Source organism: Arachis hypogaea, chromosome 10 (genome assembly GCF_003086295.3).
Source record: "Arachis hypogaea cultivar Tifrunner chromosome 10, arahy.Tifrunner.gnm2.J5K5, whole genome shotgun sequence".
NCBI classification, from domain to species: Eukaryota; Viridiplantae; Streptophyta; class Magnoliopsida; order Fabales; family Fabaceae; genus Arachis; species Arachis hypogaea.
The window spans coordinates 40606019-40619764 of record NC_092045.1 but is presented as its reverse complement, the minus strand read 5'-3'; the positions used below and the strand labels follow the sequence as shown (position 1 = coordinate 40619764).

Sequence of the window (13746 nt, the reverse complement as noted above, 5' to 3'; positions counted from 1 at the left end):
GAAAGAGAAAAACAACAAAAATATTCAATGCATGAAATTTTTAGATCAAAACAATGAATGCATGCATGAATGCTATGAATGTCAAGATGAACACCAAGAACACTTTGAAGATCATGATGAACATCAAGAACATAATTTTGAAAAATTTTTAATGCAAAGAAAACATGCAAGACACCAAACTTAGAAATCTTTAATGCATGAAAAATATGAATGCAAAGATGCACATGAAAAACAACAATCAACACAAAACAAGAAATCATGAAGATCAAACAAGAAGACTTGTCAAGAACAACTTGAAGATCATGAAGAATACTATGAATGCATGAGATTTTCGAAAAATGCAAGAAAAGTTTTAAAAGCATGCAATTGACACCAAACTTAAAAATTAACACAAGACTCAAACAAGAAACACAAAATATTTTTGGTTTTTATGTTTTTATGAATTTTTTTGTATTTTTATTATTTTTTTTCGAAAATATTTTTGGAAAAACGAAAAATAAAAGAAAAATTTTTGAAAAAGATTTTTGAAAAGAAAATCACCTAATCTGAGCAACAAGATGAACCGTCAGTTGTCCATACTCGAACAATCCCCGGCAACGGCGCCAAAAACTTGGTGGACGAAATTGTGATCCATATTCTTTTGTACTTGTATGAAATCATTATTGTGGCACCAGTTGAATTCACAACTCCGTTCAACTAACCAGCAAGTGTACTGGGTCGTCCAAGTAATAAACCTTACGTGAGTAAGGGTCGATCCCACAGAGATTGTTGGTATGAAGCAAGCTATGGTCATCTTGTAGATCTCAGTTAGTGAGTGGAATCATAGGGTCAAATGGAATTAAATTGGATAAATAAAATAAGTAAAAGGGATAGAATACTTATGCAGACTCATTGGTGGGAATTTCAGATAAGCGAATGGAGATACTGTATGGCTCAAGGACGCCTGCTCTCCTACTGCTTCAACTCAATCCTTCTTACTCCTTTCCATGGCAAGCTGTGTATAGGGGTTCACCATCAGCGGTGGCTACTTTCAATCCTCTCGGGAAAATGATCCTCTGCGGCTGTCACTCGCATGGCTAATCGTCTGGAGGCATCACCCATGGTTGATGGCTACATCCCATCCTCGCAGTGAAAACTACGCTCACGCGCTCTTCACAGCACGGCTAATCACTGGTTGGTTCCTGCGCCTACTGGAATAGAATCCCTTGATTCTTTTGCGTCTGTCACTAACGCCCAGCACTTGCAAGTTTGAAGCACGTCACAGTCATTCATTACCGGAATCCTACTCGGAATACCACAGACAAGGTGAGACTTTCCGGATCCTCATAAATGCCGCCATCTATCTAGCTTATACCACGAAGATTCTGTTGGGGAATCTAAGAGATACACGTTCAAGCTCTTGTTGCATGTAGAACGGAAGTGGTTGTCAATCACGTGCGTTCATAAGTGAGAATGATAATGAGGGTTACTTATCATCACATTCATCATGTTCTTGGGTACGAATGAATATCTTGGAATAAGAATAAGAGAGATTTGAATAAAAGAGAATAGAATTGCATTAATACTTGAGGTACAGCAGAGCTCCACACCCTTAATCTATGGTGTGCAGAAACTCCACCGTTGAAAATACATAAGTGAAAGAGGTTTAGGCATGGCCGAATGGCCAGCCCCCAAAACGTGATCCAAGATTCAAAATACAATCCAGGATGATAATATGATAGTAAAAAGTTCTATTTATAATAAACTAGCTCCTAGGGTTTACATAAGTAAGTAATAGATGCATAAATCCACTTCCGGGGCCCACTTGGTGTATGTTTGGGCTGAGCTTGATCAATCCACGAGCTGAGGCTTTTCTTGGAGTTGAACTCCGAGTTATGACGTGTTTTGGGCGTTCAACTCCGGATCATGACGTTTTTCTGGCGTTTAACTCCAGACAGCAGCATGAACTTGGCGTTCAACGCCAAGTTACGTCGTCAATCTTCGAATAAAGTATGGACTATTATATATTGCTGGAAAGCTCTGGATGTCTACTCTTTAACGCCGTTGAGAGCGCGCCATTTGGAGTTCTGTAGCTCCAGAAAATCCATTTCGAGTGCAGGGAGGTCAGATTCCAACAGCATCAGCAGTCCTTTTGTCAGCCTTCTTCAGAGTTTTGCTCAAGTCCCTCAATTTCAGCCAGAATTTACCTGAAATCACAGAAAAACACACAAACTCATAGTAAAGTCCAGAAATGTGAATTTAACATAAAAACTAATGAAAACATCCCTAAAAGTAGCTTGAACTTACTAAAAACTACCTAAAAATAATGCCAAAATGCGTATAAATTATCCGCTCATCAACAACCTCTAAGGCATATCCCATATGAAGACTTGGAAGGAATGGAGCAAGAGTTGAGTTCCCTTGGAGATGAAGATCAAGCATCAAATCCTAATGGTGGTGAATCCTTTGAACTTGAAGAACCTTCTCCCGATGAAGAAGAGAGCGATGTGGAGGTAGATTTCTCTCAACCTCTCATTTATGATTTAAGTGATGGATAAGAGTTAAATGAAATTGATGAACAAAGGATTGAATTTAAAAAATCTTGTGGAGAGGTGGAAGCCCTTAGAAAAAGAAGAACGAAAGTTGAGTGCGCTTTGTCAAGATCTTTGGAAGCTTCTTTGCCTAGGTTGTCATCTATTCCTTCACTTGAGTAGGTAAAACTCATTTCTATTAGCTTCATTGTCCCACTTGAGTATGGTTTGCTTGAAACGGATGGGCAACTTAGGATGATTTGTGGGATAAAGCATATGAGAAGAATGTTTAGTGGATGGCGTTGTAAGTCAAGGCTCATTTTGGTTGATACTTCAAGGCTTAGATGTAAGGGTTGGGCTAGTGCTCAATTGAATGGGTCTAAAAGGAGAGTTTGGTATAACCTTGAGAATTCCTCTTGCTTACCACCCGGATGGATCAATGATGATCAACTTCAAAACGGGTGTGAAAATAAAGTGTGGGATCCCGGATCGCACAAGGAGAATCAATTTTGGGAGCCCCAAGCTTGTGAAGAACTCCATCAACACTTGGTGCAACAAATAGGGAATCTTGGGGCACAATGGTGAACCAAGCATTGGTGCGAGTTCCAAGATGAATTCAAGCATAAGCCACCTTGAGAGGAGCTCCCCATAAGTCCAACTTAAGGACAATAAACAAAAGTGCTAGGTGGGAGACACCCCACCATGGTAAATTCTTTTCATTTTTTTTCTCTTTTGTACACACTAATAGAATTAGTTTACTTTCATGTTGTGTTGAGTTTGTTGAGTCTAATTGGTAGTTTAGTATGTTAAATAAGGTTTTATGGTGTTTTGGTAGCTGTTTGGAGGTTTGGAATGCTTGGATTGGTGCAAAAACATAGAAAATTTCTTTTGAAAAACAGAGCACCATCCACGCGTATGCGCACTGCGCGCGTGCGCGTGCATCAAGCGTATTGGACCATCCACGCGCGCGCCATGCGTGCGTATGCGTGGATTGAAAAGTTTCACCTTCCATACATTGACTCGAGAGTTGTGCCTACGCCGCGCTAACGTTGTGCCTTTGGCATAACCCCACTCGCGCACACGCGCACATGACGCGTACGCGCCACTCTCGAAATAAGCCATCGATGCGGACGTGCTATGTGCGCGTACGCGTGGATGCCCTTTATTCCATCCACTTCTTTTCTTCTCCTCTTGCCATTTCTTTCCTTCTCTTTTCTTCTTTCTTTCTTCTACACCTCATCCAACACTTCCAAACACCATTGATAACCATTTATTTAGTTAACTAATTAGTTAGTTAGTTAGTTAGTTGATTAGTTAGTTTTAGTTAGTTTTCATTTCATTTTCTCTTTTTCATTATAATTGTTGGATTCTTGACTTTGTTTACTATACATTGCTGCCCCTTATTGCCTAAATGCTATTTTAGCATGAATATTTTTAGATAATCTTTGTTGAATTCTATGATTGAGGTTATGTTTTGCTACTTGGTTTTGAGTTTTTCATGCTTACCTTTGCGAATACCAAGTGATGAGAATTGCCTTCGAGCTTGTAACTCTTCTTGAATTACATGATTTGGCCACCATGTGATTTGAGCCTTATTCTGTTATTAGGCAACCTCTTGATGGATGTTGTGCATTTACCTTAATGCATTGTATTTCATGATCATATGCATCCATATGTGTTTGACTTGAATGCTTTCATGCTTCTTTAATGCTTGTTTTACCTTACAAGTTTACTTAAAGCATCTCAAGCACACTAGGATAAGTGAAGTACATGCTTCTTTTGTGACATCGCCCTTTTATGCTAATGTTTGTTCTAAACTGCGCAATTCAGAATTCACACACTTATTTGTCATTAATGTCACACTAATTCACTCACTCAATTCTAGTGATTAGTACCTTATTCCAACAATGTATGCTTCCTTGTTTTTATATCTTCTTATCTTATGGTGTTATATTTTTGTTTTTCATGAATGCACCACAAGCAAACATGGAAGCGGAAGAAAGAACACGCAGCAATCTAGAGATTCGGCGTACCCCCTTACTCATCTTTGAGTGCACCGAGGACGGTGCAAACTTTTAAGTGTGGGGAGGTCGTCCGATTGATCGGCGATTTTGGGTGACAAAATTCAAATCCCAACACTTTTGCATTTCATTCTAGGTTTTCAGGATTTTTACTTGTATTTTCTTAATTTTGCATATATATACACAATAAGCTTAGTCAAAATAATGAAATTTTTCAAGGATTTCTATCTATAGGGCACCTCAATTGATTTGAGTGAAAAACTTTCTCATTAAACTTGCTTGAATTATATATATTGTGTGGATCATGCTTTTGAGCTAAGAACACAAGCAAGTGAGATTTGAGCCTAATGGTATGGTTGCATCTTATAACCACTTATTTTTCCTTATTGTGTGAATTATTCTCTTCCTATGATTGTAATCTTTGATTTGTTTGATTCTTTATATCCATTATTTTCTGTATACATGCATTTATATGATTGAGGCCATCATTTCATTAGCTTACTCACCTATATAGCCTACCCTTTATCTTCTTTTGTTAGCCAAATTTGAGCCTACGATTAACCCACTTGTTCTTAATTTAGCACGTTACAAGCCTTAAAGCGGAAAATAATGAAAGTCCTTATTTGGATCTTTGATTAGCTTAGGCTAGTGTGTGTGAGTACCATTCAAGTGTGGGAACCTCGGGACATTGGGTGAACAAAAGGGTAGTTTTGTATTGCTATTGAAAATATTGGGAATTGGGTACATACTCATGTATTACTCAAATGTAAAAACTTATGCATTGATGCTCTTGTATATAGAAAGAAAAAATGAGAAAAACAAAAGAAAAAGAAAAGAAAAAGAAAAATAATATGAAAAAGAAAAGAAAAAAAAAATAATATGGAAAAGAAAAGAAAAAAATAGAAAAGAAAGAAATAAAAAGGGGACAAAATACCCCAAAGTAAAGTTCAAATAAAATCAATGCATATGTGTGATAATCAAAAAAAAAAAATACATGAGTATGTGGAAAAGTGAAAAATGGGTAGTTAGGTTAGAACTTAATTGTATAGGATGTCATAGGTTAGGTGGGAAGTCTAAGCTTACCAAAGGTTCAAATTTCAAGCTCACTTGACCATATATGCATCCTACCTTGACCCTAGCCCCATTACAACCTAAAGAAAAGACCTTATGATACCTGTATGCATGCATGGAATAAATGTTGATTGTTAGAAGAAAAATAAATCTTGGAAAGCATGATTAGGAGAGAATTGAGAGAATCAACCCCAAACACTTGAGCAAATAGAGTGCAAATACATCCGGTGAGGGTTTGATGCTCAATTACATGCTTCCATCCATAAATATCACTTTTCATGCAAGTTTGTAAAAATATTTAATAACTCAAGTCAATTATGGATTAGACTGGTTAGTTATTAGCCCTTGTGCATATATGCTTCTTGGGAACTGATTTATTTTGACCAAGTAATTGCATTCATTTAGATAGTTGCATATAGGTAGATTACATTTAGTTAGTTTTCATTGAATAAATGCCATACCCTTACTTCATTCTTGGTTTTAGCATGAGGACATGCTTGGTTTAAGTGTGGGGAGGTTGATAAACCCCATTTGTAGGGTTTATCTTGTGTTAAATTTAGGGGATTTTATCACCTTTTACCCACATTTATTCAATGAAATAGCATGGTTTTGTACATTCTCCTTTAATTGTGCTTAAGAGTGAAAACATGCTTTTTAGGTCTTAAAATAGCTAAATGTAATTTACCTTGATTCTATTAGATGCCTTGATATGTTTGTTAAGTGATTTCAGATTTAGAAGGCAAAGATTGGATCAAGGGAATGAAGAAAAGCATGTAAAGTTGGAGAACTCACGAAGAAATGAAGAAATCGTAAAAGCTGTCAAGCCGACCTCTTCGCACTTAATTGACCATAACATGAGCTACAGAGGTCCAAATGATGCAGTTCTAGTTGGGTTGGAAAGCTAACATCCGGGGCTTCGAAACGATATAAGGTTTTTATAGTTGCCACACGTATGGTGACGCGTACGCGTACTGTACGTGCACGCGTCGTTGCTGCCATATGATCCACTTAAAGCAATACGTGGCCAGCAAATTCTAAAGCCTTGTGGGCCCAATCCAACTCATTTCTGATGCTATTTAAGCTAGGGATTGAAGGGGAATCAACATACTTTACATAATTTTACATACTTTTCATCATTAGTCATAGTTTAGTTTTAGAGGTAGTTTATAGAGAGAGAAGCTCTCACTTCTCTCTAGAATTAGGATTAGGATTAGGCTTAGTTCTTAGATCTAGATTTTCATTCATCTTTTTCTACTTCTTTCTTCTCAATTCTTTGTTATTACATTCATCTTCTTCTTTGTTGTAATCTCTTTTATGTTGTTCTTGTATTTTGTTGTAGATCTACTATTCTTCCTTCCATTTTCTTTCCATTCAATTCAAGGTAATTCATAGTAATTGTGTCTCTTTTAATTGTCGTTGTTAATTCTTTTCAATAATTTTTGTTAGATTTCATTCTTGTTATATATTTGATTTGCTTTTCTTTTATACCTTCCAAGTATTTGATGAAATGCTTGGTTGGGTTTTTGTGTAGGTTTTGTTCCTCTTGGCCTAGGTGGAGTAATTAGTGACTCTTGAATTATCTAATTCCCTTGTTGATTGATAATTAGAAGTTGCTAATTGATTTGAATGCCTCTAAGGCTAGTCTTTCCTTTAGGAGTTGATTAGGACTTGAGGAATCAAATTGATTCATCCACTTGACTTTCCTCCATGGTTAGAGGTTAACTAAGTGGGAGTAATGAATAATTTGTTATCACAATTGAGGAGGATAACTAGGATAGGACTTTTAGTTCTCATATCTTGCCAAGAGCTTTGTTAGTTGTTAGTTTATTTTCTTTACCATTTATATTTCTTGTCTAAAATCTTAAAAACCCCAAATATGACTCACAACCAATAATAAGACACTTTATTGTAATTCCTAGGGAGAACGACCCGAGGTTCAATACTTCGGTTTATAAATTTAGGGGTTTGTTACTTGTAACAAACAATCTTTTGTATAAAAGGATTATTGCTTGGTTTAGAAACTATACTTTACAACGATATTTCATTAGTGAATTTCTAAGCCATCAAAAATCTAATCATCACTTTGCCCTATAGATCCTGAATTCACTTAACAAACACATCATGGCATCGAATGGTAATAGATGAGGATTAAAATATAGCATTTTTAGAGTCAAAGAAGCATGTTTTCCTTCATGAAGCAAAATTTGAAAGGAAACACAAAACCATTCAATTTATATGAATAAGTATGGAAAATATTGATAAAACCCTCCAAATTCTACACAAGATAAACCACAAAATTAGGGTTTATCACCAAGGCATGAAGCCTCGAGACAAGACCCTCTTGGATGCTGCGAGTAATGTCTCTCTGACGAAGTACGAGACGGCGACAGAAGCCTGGCAACTGATCACCGATCTAGCTAAGTCTACCCATAAGTATGCTAATTGATGAGCGGATAATTTGTACGCTTTTTGGCATTGTTTTTAGTATGTTTTTAGTATGTTTTAGTTAGTTTTTATTATATTTTTATTAGTTTTTAGTTAAAATTCACTTTTCTGGACTTTATTATGAGTTTGTGTTTTTCTGTGATTTCAGGTATTTTCTGGCTGAAATTGAGGGACCTGAGCAAAAATCTGATTTAGAGGCTGAAAAAGACTGTAGATGTTGTTGGATTCTGACCTCCCTGCACTCGAAGTGGATTTTCTGGAGCTACAGAAGCCCAATTGGCGCGCTCTCAACGGCATTGGAAAGTAGACATTCTGGGCTTTCCAGCAATGTATAATAGTCTATACTTTGTCTGAGATTTGATAGCCCAAACTGGTGTTCCAAATCAGCTCAAAACTGCCCGGCGTTAAACGCCGGAACTGGCACAAGAATGGGAGTTAAACGTCCAAACTGGCACAAAAGCTGGCGTTTAACTCCAAGAGAAATCTCTACATGAAAATTCTTCAATGCTCAGCCCAAGCACACACCAAGTTGGCCCGGAAGTGGATTTTTATGTCATTTACTCATTTCTGTAAACCCTAGGCTACTAGTTCTCTACAAATAGGACCTTTTGCTATTGTATTTTCATCTTTGGATCTTTGATCATCTTGAGATCTTTGAATCTTTTAATCACGTTTTGGAGGCTGGCCTCACGGCCATGCCTGGACCTTGTTCTTATGTATTTTCAATGGTGGAGTTTCTACACACCATAGATTAAGGTGTGGAGCTCTGCTGTACCTCGAGTATTAATGCAATTACTATTGTTCTTCTATTCAATTCAGCTTGTTCTTATTCTAAGATATTCATTCATACCTAAGAACATGATGAATGTGATGATTATGTGATGCTCATCATCATTCTCACTTATGAACGCATGCCTGACAACCACTCCCGTTCTACAAGCAAACAAGGCTTGAATGTTTATCTCTTGGATTCCTTAATCAGAATCTTCGTGGTATAAGCTAGAATTGATGGCGGCATTCAAGAGAATCCGGAAGGTCTAAACCTTGTCTGTGGTATTCTGAGTAGGATTCAATGATTGAATGACTGTGACGAGCTTCAAACTCCTGAAGGCTGGGCATTAGTGACAGGCGCAAAAGAATCAATGGATTCTATTCTAACCTGATTGAGAACCGACAGATGATTAGCCGTGCCGTGACAGGGTGCGTTGAACATTTTCACTGAGAGGACGGGATTGTAGCCACTGACAATGGTGATGCCCAACATACAGCTTGCCATGGAAAGGCGTAAGAAGGATTGGATGAAGACAGTAGGAAAGCAGAGAGATGGAAGGGACAAAGCATCTCCATACGCTTATCTGAAATTCTCACCAGTGAATTACATAAGTATCTCTATCCTTATTTTATGCTTTATTCGTATATCATCTATAACCATTTGAATCTGCCTGACTAAGATTTACAAGATGACCATAGCTTGCTTCATACCAACAATCTCCGTGGGATCGACCCTTACTCACGTAAGGTTTATTACTTGGACGACCTAGTGCACTTGCTAGTTAGTTGTGTGAAGTTGTGAAATTATGTTTATATCATGGTATTGAGCACCAAGTTTTTGGAGCCATTATCGGGGACTGTTTGAGTGTGAAAAGAATGAATCACAATTTCGTGCACCACTAAGTTTCTAAAGGATTTGTGCATGAATAAGGAAAAGATCCATGATTTAGAAACTATTCCTTTGGGTAGCTCAATTTCTTCTCTTATGGGTGCTATACCGGAGAAATGTGGTGATCCCGATCTTTGTATGGTTACTTGAACTATAGGGGGTGTATAGTTTGTTGACTGCATATGTGATTTAGGTGCCTGTGTTAGTATTATGCCATTATCTGTATATGATGCGTTGAACCTTCCACCGTTGAAAAGGTCGGCATCCCGTTTTGTTTTGGCAGATAAAAGCATAACCTTAGTGGTTGGAATTGCAGAAGACGTCTTGGTGAGCATTAAGGGGTTGAATTTTCCTATTGACTTCTACATTCTAAAGATGCCCCCTAATGACTCAGGAAGACCTTCGTCCATCTTGCTTGGAAGGCCATTTTTGAAGACTTCTTGGTTTAAATTGGATGCCTTCTCGGGTACATATTCCTTTGAGATAGATGGAAGAGCAGTGAGCTTCAACCTTGATGAAGCTATGAAGCACCCACCGGAAGACCACTCTATCTTCCAGTGTAATATTATTGATGAGACTATGGCTGAAGTTCACCAAGAGGCAGTTGATGAGAAGAACATGGTTCAAGGTGCAAGTGTGGGGAAGGCCTCTGAGTATACTGAAGACACCTTGCCACCTCAAATGGTTCCAGATGATCAAGTGCCAAGCCATGAGCTGAACATGGAGTTGAAGCCCCTACCACCTCACCTCAAGTATGCTTATCTTGCAGACAATCAAAAGCTCCCGGTGATTATTGCAAAGGAGCTTACTTCCCAACAAGAAGAGTGTCTACTTAATGTTCTGAGAAGAAACAAGAAAGCTATTGGGTGGAGTTTGGCGAACATAGTAGGTATAAGACCTCAAGTCTGTGAGCACTGCATTTTTCTAGAGGAGGGAGCGAGGCCTATCCGTCAACCTCAAAAGAGGTTGAACCCCACAATTCTAAAAGTTGTGAAGAAGGAAGTGACCCGATTGCTTGAAGCCGACATTATCTATCCAATCTCAGATAGTGAGTGGGTTAGTCCAGTACAAGTGGTTTTGAAGAAGTCTGGCATCACCACAGTGAAGAATGAGAAATAGGGAACTCATGTCTACAAGAGTGCAGAATTCTTGGAGAGTGTGCATTGACTACAAGCGCTTGATCGCCTGTCAAGTAAGTCACACAATTATTTTCTAGATGGTTATACTGGTTATTTTCAGATCCATATTGCTCCAGAGAATCAGGGGAAAACAACTTTTACATGCCCCTTTGGAACGTATGCATATAAGAGAATGCCTTTTGGTTTATGTAATGCACCGGCTACATTTCAAAGGTGCAAGATGAGTATCTTCTCAGATCGTCTTGAGCATTGTATGGAAGTTTTTATGGATAACTTTAGTGTCTGTGGTGATTCTTTCGACCTTTGTTTGGATAATCTTGCTAGAGTATTAGAAAGATGTGCTAGTTCAAACCTTGTGCTTAATTTTTAAAAGTGTCATTTTATGGTAAAGCAAGGTATTGTTCTAGGCCATGTTGTCTCTAATATGGGTATATCTGTTGATCCTGCAAAGGTTGATGTTATTGCTGGTTTACCTTACCCCTTCTCTGTGAGGCAAGTCCATTCTTTTCTTAGTCATGCAGGTTTCTACCAGCATTTTATCAAGGACTTCAGTAAGGTTGCACTACCTCTGTCCTGTCTGCTGTAGAAGGACGTCGAGTTTGACTTGAGTGAGGACTGCATGGAAGCATTTGACAAGCTAAAGATTGCCTTTTCCCAAGCTCCTATTGTGAGAGGGCCTAACTGGAGTAGGCCATTCGAGATCATGCGCGACGCATCTAACTATACAGTAGGAGCGGGGCTGTGATGCACAAAAACCTGTCTCTCAAAAAATTTTCCTTCAGCAAGTATACCGAATTGTCGTCAAGTAAAAACTCATAATATAGTGAGGTCGAATCCCACAGGGATTAATTGGTCAAGCAACTTTAGTTGGAGGAATATTCTAGTTGAGCAAAGCAGAAATTGAGTTAAGAGTTGCAGAAAATTAAATGGCAGGAAAGTAAATTGCAGAAAGTAAATTACAGAATCTTAAATAGGGATTTGGGGAGATGAACATAGAAATAAATGGCAGAACGTAAAGAGAATGGGTAAGATCAGAAATGGCGGATTCATTGGGCTTAGAAGATGTTGCATTCTCCAGATCAAGTTCATTCTCATCTCATTGATCTCCTTGGCAATCTTAGGTGATTGGATACCAATTCCTTGGCAACCCAATCTCTCTAAGCTTGAACAATTGCCCAATTCCCTGATTTAATTGCTCATGGGAAGAGATGAAGTATGGTAACTGATTATACCACATGTATTTCCAAATCAAAGTATTGGGAGGATTATATGTCACTATATCCGTCCAAACCTTAATTTGGTCCAACATGAGAAAGCATTTCTAGCATGATCTCCTCATCCTTTTTCCAAGGCTCAGAGGAGATCCAATTATGGAGAGTTTCTTTTCCAAGACAACTAACTAATTGATTTAAGATCGAAATCTTTCTAGTAAATCAAGAGAAAAGAAAGAAGAAGAAGAATGAAAACTATAATTGATCCATCAAATTACAACAGAGCTCCCTAACCCAATGAAAAGGGGTTTAGTTGTTCATAGCTCTGGAAATGGAAGATGATAGAGAAGAGTACATTCTAAAGTAAATTAGAAATTACAGGAAAAGTAAATATACAGAGTGTAGTTCTCCAAAATGCCAAGCTCCTCTCTAGTTCAAAACTACTCCTATATATACTACTCTTCTCGATCTTCTAGTCAGCTCTTCAAGTCTTGGATATAGGCCTTTGATCATGAGTTGAAGCAGTTACAATCTTCAGTGGGCTCAGCTTTGCTTGCAGAAAAAGTGTGAGTCAAGCATGGGTGGACGTTAATTAGGACGTTAGTGGTGTTAACGTTAAGTGAAAATGTGGGTTCGAGAATGTTAGTGACGATCACCTTTTTCACTAACGCTCCAAACCAAATTGATCCACGTTAACTTCAACATTAGTGGCACTAACGTGACCACTAACGTTGCCTCTTAGTCCTTCACAATCTTTCACAAACGTTATTGGCATTCACCTTTACTAATAATGTTGCTCTTTGCTTCTTTTCCCACAATAGTGATCCACATTAGTGTAACTAACGTGGCCCTTAACGTGGGCATGCCCAAGCTTCGAGAGCGTTAGTGACACTTACCTTTGTCACTAACGCTTCAAACGCCTCTCTTTCCCACGTTAGTGTCTCATGTTAATTGCATTAACGTGACCACTAACGTGGTGGTGATTGCCATCTCCAACGTTAGTGATAAAGGTGAGTGTCACTAACGTTGGCCTATCATTCCTCGCTCCACGTTATCCTTCATATTAGTGGTCTTCACGTGACCACTAACGTAGGCACTATTGGTTTAGCCCAACGTTAGTGACAAAGGTGAGTGTCACTAACGTTGGCAATTGCTTTCTCCCTCCACGTTAGAGTTCACGTTAATTGGATTAACGTGACTCTTAACGTGGCTAAGTGTGCCCTTTTTGGAACGTTAGCGGTATTCACTTTTACCACTAACGTTGGAGCTCCCCTTTTCCTCCACGTTAGCTACCATGTTAATGTAATTAACGTGGGCTATGATGGCTTCGAAGGCGTTATTGGCGATCACTTTTTCCATTAATGCTATAAGCTTATTCCTATTCCATGTTAGTGGTCACGTTAATTAGATTAACGTGGCTGCTAACGTGGCTCTTCCTTGCTTCCTTTGTCCTGAAATCAAGCAACTAAAGTGCATCAAAGCTCTGTTCCAAGTCTTGAGATCATGGATTATCCATTTTATCATTCAATTCTTGCATAATTCTCATGAAATCATGTAAAGTTCACAATATTAGCTTGAATCAAGATGTAAGTGTATATCTACCCAAAACTTGCTTATTTACTAAGAAATTGCATGAAACTACCTTAAAACAGTAAAGAAAGGGTCAGTGAAACTGGCCAAGATGCCCTG

General features: G+C 38.2%; 1 protein-coding gene across 1 annotated transcript; it reads left to right on the top strand.

The window, feature by feature from the left end:
* Nucleotides 1-10286: 10286 nt before the first annotated feature.
* On the top strand, nt 10287-11591 carry LOC140175642 (uncharacterized). Its single transcript, XM_072204169.1, has 4 exons — nt 10287-10755; nt 10947-11002; nt 11238-11333; nt 11433-11591. Exons 1-4 carry the CDS (start codon nt 10287-10289, stop codon nt 11589-11591), a joined length of 780 nt encoding a protein of 259 aa, XP_072060270.1.
* Nucleotides 11592-13746: the final 2155 nt, after the last annotated feature.